The sequence below is a fragment of the Lathyrus oleraceus genome, chromosome 2 (assembly GCF_024323335.1).
Source record: "Lathyrus oleraceus cultivar Zhongwan6 chromosome 2, CAAS_Psat_ZW6_1.0, whole genome shotgun sequence".
Lineage (NCBI taxonomy): Eukaryota > Viridiplantae > Streptophyta > Magnoliopsida > Fabales > Fabaceae > Lathyrus > Lathyrus oleraceus.
The window spans coordinates 346908890-346927405 of record NC_066580.1 but is presented as its reverse complement, the minus strand read 5'-3'; the positions used below and the strand labels follow the sequence as shown (position 1 = coordinate 346927405).

At 34.6% G+C, this 18516-nt stretch overlaps 2 protein-coding genes across 2 annotated transcripts; both read right to left on the bottom strand.

The window, feature by feature from the left end:
* Positions 1 to 3059: 3059 nt before the first annotated feature.
* Positions 3060 to 7077, bottom strand: LOC127119445 (TORTIFOLIA1-like protein 4). Its single transcript, XM_051049676.1, has 5 exons — positions 6060 to 7077; positions 5578 to 5686; positions 4402 to 4976; positions 3753 to 4267; positions 3060 to 3440 (listed from the first exon to the last, which is right to left on the bottom strand). Exons 1-5 carry the CDS (start codon positions 6891 to 6893, stop codon positions 3428 to 3430), a joined length of 2046 nt encoding a protein of 681 aa, XP_050905633.1. The 5' UTR covers positions 6894 to 7077; the 3' UTR covers positions 3060 to 3427.
* An 8799-nt stretch (positions 7078 to 15876) lies between these two features.
* LOC127123207 (uncharacterized) lies at positions 15877 to 18065 on the bottom strand. The gene is made up of 6 exons (XM_051053450.1): positions 17919 to 18065; positions 17444 to 17867; positions 16850 to 17291; positions 16408 to 16591; positions 16096 to 16293; positions 15877 to 15990 (listed from the first exon to the last, which is right to left on the bottom strand). Exons 1-6 carry the CDS (start codon positions 18063 to 18065, stop codon positions 15877 to 15879), a joined length of 1509 nt encoding a protein of 502 aa, XP_050909407.1.
* Positions 18066 to 18516: the final 451 nt, after the last annotated feature.

Here is an 18516-nt window from a genome sequence, read left to right as displayed (position 1 = left end):
TTATTTAAAATAGGGAGAAATCCATAAATTCAAACGTAAGTTAATCCCAATTTAATTGTCTGCTATTAGAAGTATATGTGAATTGTAGCAAATTCAATCGTGTAATATAACTTAGAAAAAAATGTCTAGTTATAAACCATCATTTTCACTGCGCATTACGCTAAGAAATCAATAAAGTGATTGAAATTACACTTCTTATTTTGCTCTAAGACAAGCACTAAAAGCGTAGAGGAGAAAATCAATTATAAGGTGGGTCTAGAGATACATTTATGAACTAAAATTTGGAGTGAGACTTAGTTTGAGCATGTTTTTATGTGATCAGAGTGCGTCCAAAAATGTTTTTCTATATTCTGCCTAAGATGAATCCGAATATGCATCTCTGAATCAATTTATCTCAAAATGAGTGTCACCATTAAGAATACGTGGGTTGTGCGTAATGTGAATTTGGAGATGCATTTCCAGACTAAATCTTGAAAAAGAAAAGGGTGACATTCACATTGAGCGTGTTTTGGTCTTTAAAAAATCAGGTAAAAATCAAAAAATATGGTAGTGTATATAAAAAACTCAGTATACCGGGTATTTCAAAAATCTGGTATGTTATAGCGCATAACGGTTTTTTTTAAAAGTACATATATTTATCAGATTTTTTTACTAAAGATGAAAAATATGGTGACTTTTTTCTAGAATAACCATATTTTTCAAATTTAATATTGAAATAATCATTTTTCGATAGTGATAATTAAAGGGTTTAGATTTTACCGACAATTTTGTACGACTGTGATTGCATCGACCATTTTGTGTGATCCATAATGAATCCAAGGTTATATAAATAGGGGTCATGTGTTGTTAAGAAAAATATCTTACAATACCTCTGTTTTTTTTATCAATGCATAGGTGTACTTCAACGAGGTGAAACCTCCTGTAGAGTTTTGGCTCCTAGAGGGTACCACATGGCTCGCCCTTTTGAGATCCAAGTTGAATAATATGTTGCCCGACATTGAGAATAGAAAGGTGAGTAAGATCGAGTTTGGTGCAGACTGGATTGATACTGATTAAAATGTGAAATACGACCTTACTGAAGACCGATGAAGATTTGAAAGTTATGTGGAGAACATATCATCGTAGGCTAACTAAGGGACCGATCGAGTTTATTGCGATAATTTCTAGATCTACCGACGACATAATAAGGTCGAAATAGGTCCCCAAACAGGTTGTGTCTGTTGCATGTGATGCCAAAGTATAAACCTCGTCATTTGAGTTCACCAAACCCATGAAGTTATCTATAATGATTGTTATCATCTACAAACGATGAGCGTCATCCACACCATGTGGAGGCAGCGGCATGTCATAAGAAGGTCCCCCAACATCAATAGGTCTAGCATGAGAAGGTTCGACATCATCTATATGTTGCCTAGGTGGGATGAAGTGACGATGTGATACAGCAAGGTACCATTCCAAGTACTCATCCACACACTCTATTGGGAATTAGACATCTACTACATGATCTCTAATGGTACAGACAGACCCCAAAACATCACCAACAAACTAACTATCAATGTCATCAGATGGAATACCAAGGACTAGTCGTGGAATGTCCTAAACATATTCAAATTGGCGTAGACACATCTCAAGTAAGTGGCTAGCCACTGAGGTCTCTCATCGTAGATAACCAGAAAACAATAAAGTGTCATCGAACTCATGATGCACTTGATGGTCCGCATAGAGTGTCCAGATGACATCGTCTACAGTAAATGTGTCAATCCTCCTCGTTTACTTCGTAACACATGTCATATGAGAATGATGTGGCACATACATGTCATGCTCAACTGTTGTCTGGACATCCTCAGCAACAGGCTCATCATCAGCATCTTTGGTCCATCTAAAAGCAACTTTAAATCCTCTACGCTGAGTACTTGGGGTGCACGAAATTGATCGATCGTCAACCGCTTCCTATGAGAACCGGTCGGGACTACTTTCCCCGCACGGAGATGCGACTCCTTTACGTCACATCGCCTCGCTCGAGCCGTAGTTACAACAACTTCAACTTTATCACACTTCCGAGAAGAAATTGTGTCATTTTTTCCTCTGGTCCTCGCTGGATAAAAAATTCAAAAATAGTTAATCTACTAGAACTTTAAAAAAAATAAAAATAAAAATCATTATATTATCGGATTTTAAAAAGAAACTGATAAACATCATACTTATTTCTGCATTTTTTGAAATAATTGATAATATGTATGAATTTTTATCGATTTTTTTAAAAAAGTCCGGTAAAATATATACATTTTCACCATTTTTTTCATAAAATTCAATAAACATATATGCATTTTTATTGGCTTTTTCATAAAGTGTGGCACGATGAATGCATTTTTACCTGATATTCAAAATACATACAACACATGATTTTTTTTATCGGTTTTTTTAAAATACGCGATAAAAATGCACGCTTTCATTCTAAAATTACTATTTATTGATCATCAAACTTGAAAAATAAGGTAGAAGCTTTGAAAAATCAAATAATCTTCAAAGCTTTTCAAAAATTTGATAGATACTTTTGAATTTTTATACGGTGTTTTCTTTGAATTTTTATACGGTGTTTTCCCCTCTTAGGATGGGATTATCAATTCCCTAAAATTTCCCATTTTTACTAAAACAAACCTCTTATGATGGAATTATCAATTCCCTAAAATTTCCCATTTTTACTAAAACAAAAAGATAATATAACAGGCGTTTATATCTCACTCAAACCTTTTATTCCCCCAAATGTTTATACTCAGACAGAGCAGTTTGATAGTATGACCTGAGCAATTTCTTGGCCATGAAGTTCCAAATATCATAATTGTTCACATCAAGTCAAGAATTTTATTGCAACCCGTTTCTAATTTAGGTTAGAAAATATTACAAAATATGTAAAATGTGTATCTTTCTAAAGAAAAATAAGCTTCAAATCAATGCTTTTTTAGCATAATTTGCAGGCACCTACTCTTAAAAGTTAGATTTTATCTATGTGCATCATTCTACTAATACTTTTTCTGTAAAATTTTAAAGAGTCACCGAACTCACTAAATCCTGATAAATAGAAAATTGCAATTTGGAACTCGTCCCAAGGTATCAATTGCTCTAACCTTTGACCATCTAAACTTATTTACAATGCTAATTTCTTATATTCCACCAAACAACCAACATATACTTCACCCATGCATCCTATGGAATAATCACTTTCTTTGCTATCTACTGCTAATATTAAAGGGACAAATACATAATACAATAATCTAATTAAGATACATGTCAAAGAAAACTTCTACGTCTGCATTACATTTCTACAAGCTTACACAAGAAGAAAATTTCCTCATCTGTAATACATCTTGTGCACTGCAACCTAAACCAACAAGCAAGGAGAGATGATGCTTGCTGCGATCTGTCTTCTCTAAGCAGATGACCTGATGAAGCCCAGAGAACAAAATTGTAAGTTATCTCTTAAAACAGTTGAGAGAATCTCAAAAATAGTGGAACATTATATAACCCAATTTAACCAGTTAACCACATACTGTTACAATCTAGGCTTACTCAATCCGTTATTATAACAATCCAAAGTCATCAAAATATCATTAAACAGGATCTAACTCATTCGCAATTGGCATATTAGTGTCAACTGTGTTACGCGTGTAGTTATTGAGTAAGGTAGCAAATAGCAATACAAACTGGACGGCATTAGTGTCTCAAGATAACTATTAAACTACTTTAATGGTTACCTGATATTCTGGTTCCTCATTATTTCCCTAGTTGATGAAATGCCTTCAAATCTGCTGGAACTGTTACTTTGTGCACTCCCAGCATCTTGAACAAAGTTTTTAGAGAATTTATACGATAGTTGCCCTGAATGACCCTTCAAATCGCTTTGAACTTCTGGCAATGGGTTCACAAGATATCCACCCTCATCCCTTCGAAGCTGAAATCTTTTGCTATTTGTACTTAATATTTCTTTGCTTCCATTTCTATCAGTTGCATTATGCACATTATTCATTGGTGCTGAGCTTCCAAAAGAGAACCTTGACGTCGAGTACCGACCTTCTGTCTTCTTCCAGAATTTAGAACTCAGAAAGTCAGAACCAGGTAGCTTGCAACACATGTCTTCTATGGCATCAGTGTTGGGAATCCTGCCACTTGATACTGCTAAATCATATGATATTTCATCCAATGCCATTTCTAGACCATGTACACGTGACTCCAGAGAATTCATCCCAGTTTGGGAGGTTCCAATAAACCTCTATATTCAAATAAAGATGAGGACACAAGTCAGAAATATATATGGCACCGCCATAAAACGAGATTGACAGGAATAGAACTAGTCTAAACAAGACAGACTCAACAAAGTAAAAGGTATATCAGGACACAACATACCTGGAGGAGGTCTAACAGATTTGATTGCTGGTTTTCTATTTGTAAAAGTTGTTCCCGTATCAAAGACAAATCCTCAACATCTTGTGGGCTCTCACAAACTTCATTAACATTGTTGACAGTAACATCTGTGTCGAGATCGTCATCATCATCACATGGAACTACACGAGAGTTTGAACCACCAAGCTTCCGCATTTTCTCATCTGACATCTTGTTAAGGAAAACTCGACTTACATCAACCCTCGAATTTGTCGCATTCTGATATGTGGGTGACTTAGAAGATTCAAAATCACACCTTTTAATATCATCTTCCTTGGTCATGTTTGAATGGGAGGACTTCAATACTGGAGTTTGAAGTTTTTCATCAGATAATTTCTCATGATCTTGCTGGCGCAACATCCCCATTCTTGAATACTTGTCATTACTCTTTATAGGAATTTCTCTTTTGCCCGAGGATTTAAATGAAACTGTAGATGGAGGTGACCTTTTTGAAGAGACCATTTTATTTAGTTGAGACAATTTAGAGCCAACTAAGGGTGAACTTTTGGTTGCACACAGACCTTTACCATCTTCTGTTCCTATGGAAAACAAAAATAAAAACATAAAGAACAATTAGTGATAACACCAACATCTACTAAAGCCTCATTCTTTCAATTGGTTATAAATTCAAAGCAATTACATAAAAAAATAAGTAAAAAGATATCCCCAACTTCAAAATCTAAATGGAAATATCTTCATCAAATTGGTATTAAAACAGGGATAAAAACATGGAAAAATTTGATGCAATTTATTTTACAAAGCCCAGGATTTCTTACCACCAACTTCTAGGAGATTCCAAACCTATGAACACTAACAAAGACACAACAACACTAATACGCCACGGAGATAATGATTTAAGAAAATCGTATCATTGCATCCAACCATGTGTTAGAGTGTCGTGTTGCCTAACACATGTCAGGATAATTCTCTTAACAGCTTGAATAACTATCATCACAAGCGCATTCTTAACTTCAATTAAACTAAACTGGAACATAACACACATGAAAATTCATTTCAGTTCATAAAGAGCAATAGCTTACTAGACCAAATCTTAAATGCAGCAATACTGATAAACAACTAAGATCACTACTTGGAAATCAAATTAACATTTACCAAAACAATTAAGCAAAAAAAACTTACCAACTGAAACACATGCAGACTTAACCGGACTAGGAGCATTTTCAGACACATCTTTTACTTTCTTCCACATATCCAATGCCAGATTCATAGTATCTCGAACAACTTTGACCTGCAATAACAGTATCACCGTCATCACATCAATGTTCAACAACACTATCCTTTTCAAAAGGGTATTGTAGGTTTGATTTCGCCTTTGAGGCACTCGAATTGATTCTAAATATATAAAATCAATTCTGACATCATTGGTTGCTTTCAAGTAGAATTGATTATGCTTTTCAGAATAGATTATAATTGAAGATAGAATTTGTAACTTTTGAGTCTAGTCTAAGTGTGATTTTTAAATTGAAATTTATTGTTAATCTTTTTTTCAGAAATTTATAAAACATAAATCAATTTATTTATCTTCAAGTCATAATCAATTTTTTTAGAATCAACTCAAAATCAATTTTCTTTACCGCATAACCAAACTTGCCGGAAATTACCTTATCAAACCGTTTATTTTGCAACGAATCCAGACACAGAACTTTATGCTGCGACCCCAAATCTTTCTCCACTGAAGCTACTTTCCCCAATGTCTCCGCAGAGGCTTTTCTCACAGTCCAATCCTCACTACCAAGAAACTCGACAAGGCATGGAGCCAACCAATTCATTGCCCCGCGACTCGAAGCACCGCCGACAGATACAACGCTTCCGATCAGCACCAACAACGGCGCCTTCGCCTTACACGAGTCCGTCTTCAGAAGCTTCCCTAGCCTTGGAAGCGTAGTCCTCCGGAGCGACTCAACGTCCGGCTCCGGCGCTGCATCAATAGCCGCGGCGAGGCAAAGTGAGGCGCCGATCTGCACATTCACGTCCTGCTCCAACGCTAATGCGTCCATGAACGGCCTCAGGAAAGCAACGGAGAACGAAGGTCGAGTGATGCGCGACGACATCTCCGCAACAGCGTCGACGCAAGCGGATCTTACGACGGAGTCGGGATCTCTCAGACGACGGAGGACAGTAGCAATCATCTTCGAAAGAAAAGGAGATAGAGCGTCACCATGGAAACGCGAGAGAAGGCTCAAAAGGTTAACACATTGTTTACGAACCGGAGATTTAGAAGACGAATCAGTGTTATGAATGCAAGAGAGAAAAGATGAGAAAGAGTCATGACTTAGGGTTCTAGCAATGGATTCAAGCTCTACAGTAGCTCCGGCGAGAGTGTCGCGGTCGGAGAGTTTGTTGAGACAGGTAATGACTCGTTGCCGGAGCTCGTGAGTCGAAGCGGTACCACTGAGTTGGGGAGGACCACTCAGCGAGTGGCGTCTCGAGGACATTGTGGTCTTTTTGTAGGGTTATAAGAAGTGAGTCAGTGACTCGGCATTCGAGAAGAGAACCGCCGATGGAGAAAGAAAGTGAAGCAGTAGTTAGTGATTGCTTAAAGCCTTAAACGGTGCGTTGAGAGGGATTTTGGCGGCAGAGTTGGAGGAGTTTGTTTGGTTGTTGTAAGCGAGTATCGTAATCGATACTGTTTTTATACCAGTGCAGTAATAGAAGCTCTCTGTCGTGTATGATTAATTGATTTTAATTATTTAGACGGTTGAATATCTAATCTAATTAATGTGTAATCATTTAATGTTATTTACATTAAATTCTTTACATAATTTTTCTATAAGATATTGGTATTAATTCAAACTTACTAAAAACAAACTTTAAGGTTAAATAAGTTTTTAGTATATAAATATTCTAAATTCCGTGTATAGTTCTTAAAAAATTTTTAAACAATAATTTTTATAAATTTTTTCGTTCATAAATTTGATCTCTCCTATTAGTTTTCAGGATCAGTGGTTCACGTGAAATTGTTTTCTTTTAAGAACGTGGATTAATTTTGTTTCTATTTTTCAACATGGATTCTCATATAACATTAAATAAAACATGAAAGTCCAAATTTTTAAACCATTCCATCATTTTACGAAATTCAAACCAAAACCCTAGAACTTGTTTTCTTCTCTTCCACCTCTGCGTGCGTGCTCATGGTCCCATCTTATGGTATGTTCCCGTTGAAATCTTGTTGGAGCGGTGCTCTATTCCAGTTGAAAGCAATATTTGTGGTCCCATTTTTGTCGAATCTTCCAACGTGTGGTCCCTTCCAGGTTTGTCACTTTGTTTATTCAATAATGGTCGAGTATTTTACCCATCATTTTACTTGTATTGTTACTGAATGTCGTATGTTTTGGGTTGCACTACATATGTATATAGGTTCAAGTTTTACTACATACCATATTTGTATTGTATTTTACCTAATTTGATTTTTTTTTAACGTAAGTTAAATTATTGTACATGTCGTGGATAAATTTAAGGTTGTGTTTTACACAAAGGGTTGTTTTGTAAAAGACCTTGTCTTAAGATATGAGAGTGGGGAAGTTTATGCATATAGTTGTTTTGTAAATCACATGCTTAATCTTTTTTAAGCATGTGATTTAATCAAAGAGATTGATATTGAGTTTGATGTTGGGGCTGTTAAAATGTGGTGGAAACGTGATAGTGGTAGCTTTGAAGAAGATTTAAAAACTTTTATGAATGATGGAGAAGCTTGTGAGTTATCTATGCTTTCATTTTGTAAGACAATACGCAATGATCTAGAGGGGGTGAATAGATCCCAAGTAAAAAACTTAACAAAATTGTTTTCAAAAATTTAACGGCTAGCGAAAGTAACCCGGATCGAATCGTCTAAACATAACCGCTATCGAAAAGCTCAGATATGCGTATGTATAACCAAGTTATGATAATGAGAAAATTTGATCAAAATACTATTAATCATAATCACTTGAATGCTACACTAATAATAAAGTCTATTTTCAATGACAAAATAGACAAAAATGCAATTGAGATAAATTATCAAACACCTTATGTGCAATCACTTTTGTTTAGAATTTTATATGATTTTGTTGATTTGCAAATCCAGCCACAATCTAATAGATTGTGGTCAACTCAACAAAATATTTTTCAAAAGATTATCAAAAAGTTTCACCAAACGTATTGATCGCACAATCGACGAATTCAACAATTTGCGAATGAAAAGTAAAAGATATATATATATATATATATATATATATATATATATATATATATATATATATATATATATATATATATATATATATATATATATATATATATATATATATTATATATATATATATATATATATATATATATATATATATATATATATATATTATAGAGAGAGAGAGAGAGAGAGAGAGAGAGAGAGAGAGTACATAAGGATTTGTTTAGGCAGTTCCCCAGTCGGCTTTGCTATGGGTATGTCTGCCCTTAATTCGGGCTCGAATTGAGATAGTGAAAATTAACCTTACTTTGCAAAAGTTATTTACAAGAGAAATGTAGCAATGCAACCCTACAAATCATATGTTTGATATTGATTCTAACACTTTCTCTTCCCTTGATCTGAGCTTGATCAAGTCACCCAACAATACCAATTTGATTCACCATCTCACGCTACTCATTTGCAAGAAACCCCTGTTCTTCAAAGCTTTCACTCAATCGAATCCAAATTGCGAATTGTTGTAATCCAAGATTTACCAAGATGATCCACCATATCACGCTACTCATTTGTAAGAAACCCTTGTTCTTCAAAACTTTCACTGGATCGAATCCAACTTGCGTAATCTTGTCTAAAACCTTCAAATCCCCAATTGACCTTGAAGGAAAACCCAACTTGGTTTTCTAATTTGAAACCCCAAAGATCCTCAACTCAATTTACCATTCAACAACCTAAATTGAACGTTATCAACACTGATTCTAGATGGCACCCAAACAAAAAATGATTATGTGTAGTTTGTTTTTTTGTGTGTATGCATAGAACATAGGTTGAAGATGAAGAGAACTCTTTGATATTCCTTGTTTCGTTTATGGTTTTCTCTAAACCACTATATGAAATGATGCATGTATGAAGTATATATATGTGTGCAAATTGGATGCAAAAAGGAATGCAAGAGGCTTAGAAAAAAATGCAAAATTTTTAAGATTTTTAATGCATGTACCGACCTATGTAAGTAATGTGTCACCACATTTGATGCATGTGTTGGCACATACATGCGACACATCAAACAGAAGCTACAGGATTCAAAATTACTTATATGTGATGGCACAAACTCATATATGTTGGTCCATAACTCGTATGTGCTGGCACATAACTCGTATGTGTCGACGCATAGACTACATGCTTTAAAAATGATCCACATGTGTCAGCGCATAACTCGTGTGTGTCGATGCATAAACCTGTTTTTCACATAAAAACCTTTTTTTTAATGTATGAAACCTTTTCTAAATATTTTCTAAACCATTCCCAAAGAATCTGGTAGTAAAAGAAGTTGACACAAGTATATTCAACATCTCCATGGATAAAATTGAAGATCATAAGCGCATTTTGAGAGTGTTCAAGAATTCTTGGTTAATTCTTCAAGAATGGGACGAAAAAACATCTATGGGCAATATGGAATTTTCAAAAGCCCCCGTGTGGGTTCAAATATGAGGGTTCCCCATCAATGGTAAAATTTCCAGATAGGTCTCAAACTGGGAGCAAAACTCAGAGGTGTTTTGGAAGCAGATATTTTTTATATGCCAGACATAACCACAATTGTTAAGGTTAGAGTTAATTTGAGCATAAATTTTCCTATTATTCTTAGGATGTACATAATAAGTAAGAATAATGGTGTGAGTTGGATAGATTCTCGCTATGAAAAATTGCCCTTGTTCTATTTTATTGTGGGTATATGGGGCATAGTGAGGAGCATTGCTCAAAACTTGTATCTCATAGCCATATTATAACATAGATAAACCCTTTGGGCCCATGGATGAAATCAAATCAATCAGACATACACCATATTCCTCAGGCAGAAAGGAGATTACAATAACCCCTCAATAAGCCTAATGTTAGTCTACATAGTCATATACCTAAGGTTATGCTAGAACAAATGGCTCTTCTATCCATGGTCGAAGGAAAGGAAGCAAATGAAAGTAAGTTTAAGGCACCCATCAACCAAAATAAGAAAAGAAGAATCCTCGAAATATAAGACAACCCTGAAAACCAATCAAGTTCTACAACAATGAAGATGGTCAGCCTTATGGATAAGGCTACAATTTAAAGATGAAATTGCTTTCTTGGAATCACATGTGATTAGGAAACCCCCAAACCCTTAAATACATTAAGTAAATGATAAGCTCTTACTTACCTAATATTTTGTTTTTATCTAAAATGAAAAAAGTGTAATGCTGATAAGATGTTCAAATCTTTAATGAGTATTGGCTTCTTAACTAATATTCATAGTGTTAGTTATGGTAATAATGGTCTAGGAAAATCTGATGGTCTTACTTTTTTATGGAGCAAAGATGTAAATCTTTATATTCTTGATTCAATAAGAATATGATTGGTTTTTATATTATGTCTTGTAATTCTAGTATGAATAATATAATTTGGAGAGCCATGTGCATCTATGGTTACCCTAAAAGCAACCATAAAACCCTCACATGTAACTTGATTAATAATTTAGCTCAACGGCGTAACTACACCAATTGACTCTTTTTTGGTGATAGTAATATAATTTCTTATGATAGTGAGAAAATTAGGGGAAATCTTTTAGATCATAATCTAACTCGCATTATTAATACTACTTTTACTAATTGTTAATTGGTTGATCTAAGGTATACAGGAAACATGAAGACCTGATGCAACAACCAAAAAGGAAGCAAATAGATTTATGGCTACCAAGGGTTGGATGAAGTTATTCTACTACTACAATAATACTCATCTCCCCAAGACCAGATTTGACCATAGTCCCATTATTCTTGAGTTCAACTTAGTCCTTTATCAACAAATTAAAATAAATCATAAAGACGAGCCTAAAAGATTTAAAATACTCAAGCTGGAGAGTTCTGAAATTGAAGATATTATCATTCAAAGCTGGAAAACTAGTTATAATAGGGATCTTAAAAACAATCTTTACTCCACTCTAGAAGCTTCGTGGGATTTGGGCTAGGTCAAGTTTGGAAATCTCTTTAGAGAGATTAACATACTTAATAGAATCCTCAAAAACTTTTAGGGTTATAATCACCAAAACAAGTATTACAAACATATCTCTGAGACTAAAAAAAAGTTTGCCAAACTCCTTCATTAGGAAGAAATTTGATGGATTCAAAGAGCTAAAATTCATAAGCTTAGAGATGGAGATAAGAATAATAAATATTTCCATCAAAAACGAACCAAAGGAGAAACCAATAAAAGATTAAATTTATCACTAAAAATAATGGAGAAATCACTAAAATTTATATTCAATTTATAGAAAGACCAATTCAGATATGATAATTTAACCTATCATGTTGAGTGTTTCAAAATCCATAATAATAATGAGAATGCCATATGATAAGAGTAAAAGAGGTATTTAACTCGGTATAATTTTATTTTATACCAATAAACCAATAAAAACTCATCACTTTACCATTTCATGCAAATAATTTCAAAAGTCACTTTACAATGTGTAATAACATGAGAGAATTGTGAGAATCTATTAGCTTATATGTCTTTGTAAAAAAAATTATATGAGGAGTGCACATGCATGAAACGCCACGTATACAAAGTAGAACATGTAGAATAGTTTATGTGTTTCATCTTAATTTTGATTGATAGCTAGTTTCTTATAACATTATGGATTGGCCATATATACCTTATCATGTGGAGTATTCTAGTATATCATGTGCTAACAATGATAAGTTTCAATGTTCAGAGAATAGCTGCACATGCTAAAACCACATGTCTTGCAAGTCATTGCAAATGGCACATGTTTCTTCATGTGGGACTTGGTTTTAAAACTATATTTTAAAGACATCATGAGAACTTTAATAAATATTTGTAATCAAGATCAATAAAAAGGAAATAAAACAGTCACTTTCTTAATAGTAGTAATTTTTATTTGTATTAATTTATATAATAAATAAAGTCTCTGACAAATATAAGGTCAAAATATGTGGAGCATCTGAAAGAGGCAAGGATGAAATTATATGCTATTATAATATAATAGTATTGTCAAAACATCACAAACTTACAAAAGATTCACTTGTAAAGTAGTAGTCACGTGACACCTTGAATATGAATATTCATGCATTGTATTGTATTTGTACCCATTTTAGAAGCAAAACATTTCGATTGGTTTTGAGAAAGATATTCTTTTCTTTCCAATAAATTACTCCACAATTGGATACAATATTTTTTTCTGTGTCAAAGTAAAATTCATGAGTGTAATATTCAAGCGAGAGGAATGAGAAAGAAAGAAACAGAGAGTCAAAATAAAAAAGAGAAAAATAGCATTATCATTCTAACTAAAATACTAGCTACTTCTAGAGGAAAAAGAATATTAATTAAAGATGTTATCTACCAATCCGTGATTTAAGATAAAATGCAATGCAATAATGATTAAAGCATGCAATAGATAATTGAATTGGTATCTTCAAGAACCAACAAAACAGTTCCACATCCTATTCATATACCCAAAATTCATGGAATAAGAAAATGACATAGTAGAATACTTGATGAATTCATGTGACTATTTTTGTTTTTTCATTTTCGTGACAATTGACAAAGACTAGACAATGTTTTTGCCTTCTGTTGTAGTTATCGCATCATCATGGTAACAATGTTTTGGATAATTAAACGAGTTTATATATATATATATATATATATATATATATATATATATATATATATATATATATATATATATATTATCTATCTTAATAATTTAATGTTGCAACTATTTATGCTCTATCAAGTGATGTAAATTAAATTGAATTGAATGCAATTTGAAAAACAATACTCCAAATTTTTAAAGTGGTTTTAAGCATATAGGTAAAAGGATGGGGCATCTAATGCATAGTTATTTACGAGAAGGAAAAAATTCATCACATAAATAGAAATAGTTTGGACCATAATTTTTATATCAATGTCTCTCTATACGTTAAAAAGAAAGACACTTCTCTTTCAACCTTAATTTGTTTTTTCTTTTCGATTCTTTGAGCAATGTACTAATTAAAAACCTTGAATTCATTGCATTTCCTTTTTATTCTTTGGAGATTTTTTTTGAAAATAAGTTCTGACTTATAAAAAATTTATAAAAAGATACTTTTAATTTTAGTTTTACCAAACCAACCAATCCACTCCGTTGGATTGTAATCTCGTCTATTTAGCATGTTAGGCATAACATCTTAATTAATAGTTAATTTGTTCGACCTAAAATAGTGAACTAAATGGACCATTTCAATGGATTCAATCCATTTTATCATACCTAGTTTTTCTATTAAATTATTTACAAAAATAGACAAATAGAGATAGATAAAACAAACAAGACTTCGTATTGTTAGTGCATGAGGCACTTCTGTGAGAGAAGAGCTTGTGTCGAAAAAGAGAGAGAAGAATAGAAAAGATAGAATTGTTATTATTGAATGAATATAATAGTGTACAATTGAATCACAAGCTATGTCTTTTTATATACACGCCCAACCCTAACTAACTTTTGGGTTTGGGCCCAATCAAGTAACTAACTTGGATTATATTCACAACATACCTCCTTATAATTCATATTGTTGAACGCACAAGCTTGTCGAACACACAAACTAGTCTATCTGAATTATTCCTAATTTCTTTCTCAACGTTATGAATTTGTCGATCTTTAAGCCTTTTGTGAAAATGTCGGCCAACTGTGCTTCCCTAGAGCAATGTCTCACTTCAAGTTCACCTCGATTCACCTTCTCCCTTAAGAAGTGAAATCTAGCTTCGATGTACTTGCTTCTCCCATGCAGAACTAGATTATTTACAAGATTTATGGCTGACTTGTTGTCGATCTATAGCACCAGGGGTTTCTTCACTTTGACCTTTATTTCTTCTAACACATATCTGATCCAAATTGCTTGACAAGTTGCATAGGGTTCAACTATATATTCAGCCTCACATGATGACAATGCCACCATAAGTTGTTTTCTCGAGCACCATGAGATTGATGCACCAAATACTTGAAAGAAATATTCAGTCGTGCTTCTTCGATCTTCCTTATCTCCACATCAATTAGCATTTGAATAACAATTAACAATAACTTTTTTGCTTTCAGAATCTCGTGGAAACAAAATTCCACAATTTATTGATCCTTTCAGGTATCTCAGGATTCTTCTTGCAACCTTCATGTGAGACACTTTTGGTTTACTCATGTATTTGCTCACTAATCCGACTGAGAAACCTATATCAGGTCGACTGTTACATACATACCTCAGATATCTGACTATTTGTTTGAACAAAGTTGTTCCGACTCTGTCTTCTTTTCCATGTTTTTCCAATTTCATGTTTGTTTCAACAGGCGAGGATGCAGGATTCGACTCATCCATCCTGAATCTTTTGAGTATTTCTTTGGCATACTTTCTTTGATGCAACATCATCCCTTGCTTGGTATTTTGAAATTCCATGCCTAGGAAATATGACAAATTTCCCAGATCCGACATTTCAAATTCCCTCTTCATCAACTCATTGAACTTCGACAAGTTCTCCATGCTATTTCCTGTTACCAGCCAGTCATCGACATACAAACAAATATTGGTTATATTTTGTGCCTCGACCTATACGTAGACACCATACTTCGACCCGCATTTAACAAATCCCAATTCAACTAAGTAAGAGTCGATCTTCTTGTTCCATGCCCTAGGTGCATGTTTAAGACCATATAGCGTTTTGTACAACCTGTATACTTTCCTTGCTTCCTCCTGAATCACAAACCCAGGAGGTTGTGTGACATATACAACTTTGTCTAAAGGACCATTCAAAAATGTTGATTTCACACCTAAGTGAAATGTCGACCAACCTTGCTTGCATGCCAAGGGTACCACCAATCTGATAGTTTCCAATCTTGCTACTGGGGAATATACTTCAGAATAGTCGAGTCCTTCTCTCTGAAGAAATCCTCGAGCTACCGATCTTAATTTATGTCTTGCTATCAACCCATCAACATTGTGCTTCAACTTGAACACCCACTTCACCTCGATAATTTTTGTATGTGCTGGCAATTCGACTAACTTCCATGTGTTATTCTTTAAGGCTTAATTATAGTTGATTGGTTCAGCAACTGCAAGTAAAGAAAAATGAACTAATTCTCCATCTGTTATGACTTCATCATCCCTAGAAACTTCATAGTCTTTAAGCCTTGCTGGAAGAACTCTAGTTCTTTATGGTCTTTGGCTTGTACCATCCACACCCTCTCAACTCTTTTATTCAATGTCGACTATATCTGGAATTTTAGCAACGTATTCAACTTCGACCTTATTAGTTTCTTCGTCGATGCCATAACCCATCAGTGGCTTGTTAGTTGCTTCACCAGAATTCTAATCCCAGGCAGAATTTTCATCAATCACAATATCTCGACTCATTACGATCTTCTCATTTATTAGATTAAATAGCTTGTATGCTCTAGTCTTATGATATCCTACCATAACCATAGGTTCACTCTTGTCATCAAGCTTCCTTCTTCTAGCATTAAGAACATGCTTGTAACACATAGAGCCAAACACCTTCAGATGACTCACTGATGGTCGTTTGACACTCCACACTACTTTAGAGACCTTGTTCTTCAGCTTCTTGGTAGGGCATCTGTTTAGTATATAAGCAACAATCGAAGCAACTTCACCCTATAAGGATTTTGGCAAATTCTTCTGGTTCAACATGCATCTCGCCATGTCAAATATGATTCTATTTCTTCTTTATGCTATTCCATTATGTTGAGGAGTATAAGGAGCAGTTACCTCATGATCAACACCATGTTCTGCACATAATGCTTCAAACGTCTTGGATGTGTATTCACCACCTTCATCTGAACGCAAGACCTTGGTCTTCTTTTCACTCTGGTTTTCGACAAGCTTCTTAAATCTCTTAAAGATTTCAAATACTTCGTCCTTTTGCTTGATCACATAGATCCACAACTTTCGACTATACTCATCAATAAATGAAATAAAATATTTGTTTCCACCAATGGTATGATCCTCGAATGGGCCACATACATCTGAATGTACTACTTCTAGTATGCAAGAGGATCTCATTGGTACAGTCGAAGCAAAAGAGTTTCTGGATTACTTCCCTACTAAGCAACCTTCACAGAGCTTGTCGGGCATCACAAGACATGGTATGCCATTTACCATCTCTTGAGTAATCAGTTGATTGAGTGACCTAAAATTCAAATGGTCAAACCTCAAATTCCACAACCAATTATCCTTGTTGTCGACAACTGTCTTCAAGCATTGTATCTCTGTCGAGCAGATCTTGATCTTAAATGTCATGTTCTTCGAAAACGGATACTTTAAGACCAGATTATTCTTTGTGTCGAACAGTTCTAATGCTCTAATTTTCATCACGACTGAGAAACCTTTTTCGACCATTTTTTCAACACTAAGAAAATTGCACTTCATTATGGGTACGTAAAGTACATCTTTGATCATAGTTTTTCCACCATTGCTCCTCTGAATAACTATGTCGCATGTACCTTCTGCTTGCAATGAGCTATTATCTGCAAGTTTTATCTTGCTCTTCTTTGATTCCTCGAAGTCTTCTAACCACTCTCTTCGACTAGTCATGTGGTTCGAACAACCTGTGTTGAGGAACCCGATCTTGAAGTCGACATGTTCATTTGTAACTGCATCCATAAACACCAAATCTTCATAATAATCTAAATATTGACGTGCAAGGTTTGCTCCTTTGTCCCTGCCTTTTGCCGCTCCCTTATGTTTTCTGGACCAACAATGCTTGGCTAAGTGACCCCATTTTCACAACTGTAACAATACACACCTTTCTTTTCTTCTTTATTAGTCGAAGTTCCTTCTCTATTTTTGGAGGATTCAGAATTAACCTTATGCTTCTGAGGGTTCGACCAAAACTTTTTACTTTGAGTCTTACCTCCGAACTTGTTATAACCATCATGCTTCTTCCATGTTTGAGCCTGTAGTGTCTGTATCGAATCATGAACACCTTTTCTTTCAACAATTCTCAACTGATGCGCCTCCAACGAACCAGTCAAATCTTTGAACTTCAGTGTTTTAAGATTGTTGGATTCTTGAATGACAACGATAACGTGATCAAACTGAGAGGTTAACGTACACATTACCTTCTCAACTACCATCTTATCAGTTATAGTTTCACCACAACCTTTCATGAGATGAACAAGATTCTGCACCTTAGCAACATAACCTGCAATGTTTTTGTCTTCTCCCATCTGCAGTAATTCGTACTGCCGTCAAAGCGCATGCATCTTGACGCCTTTAACCTTCTCACCGCCTTCGTAATACTTCACCAGAACATCCCATTCCTCCTTAGCTGATTCAACATGAGAAATTCGATCAAAATTCACCGAGTCTACCGCCGATTGGATGCAGAACAGAGCCTTGCAATCTTTCTTCTTGGCATCCGGCATCCTTGTGGTTGACTCTCTGAGCATCAATTGCATTCGCAGCAAGCACATGAACGTCATTAGTAACCACTTCAAGGGTTTCATGGAAGCCAAACAACGATTGCATTTGTTTATTCCACTAAATCCAATTCTTGTCATCAAGAACCGAAAGAGAGTTTGGAATACCACAATTGTTGTTGTTCATCTTTGCAGCGATCAATTAACAACCCACAATCCCGGAAACACGATCACCAACGTGTGATTCTTGAAAATACGATTGAGAAAACTAGAGCTTTGATGCCAATTTGTTAGTGCATGAGGCACTTGTGTGAGAGAAGGGTTTGTGTCGAAAAAGAGAGAGAGAACAATAGAGAAAATATAATTGTTATTATTGAATGAATAGAACAGTGTACAATTGAATTACAAACTATATATTTTTATATACATACCCAACCCTAACTAACTTTTGGGTTTG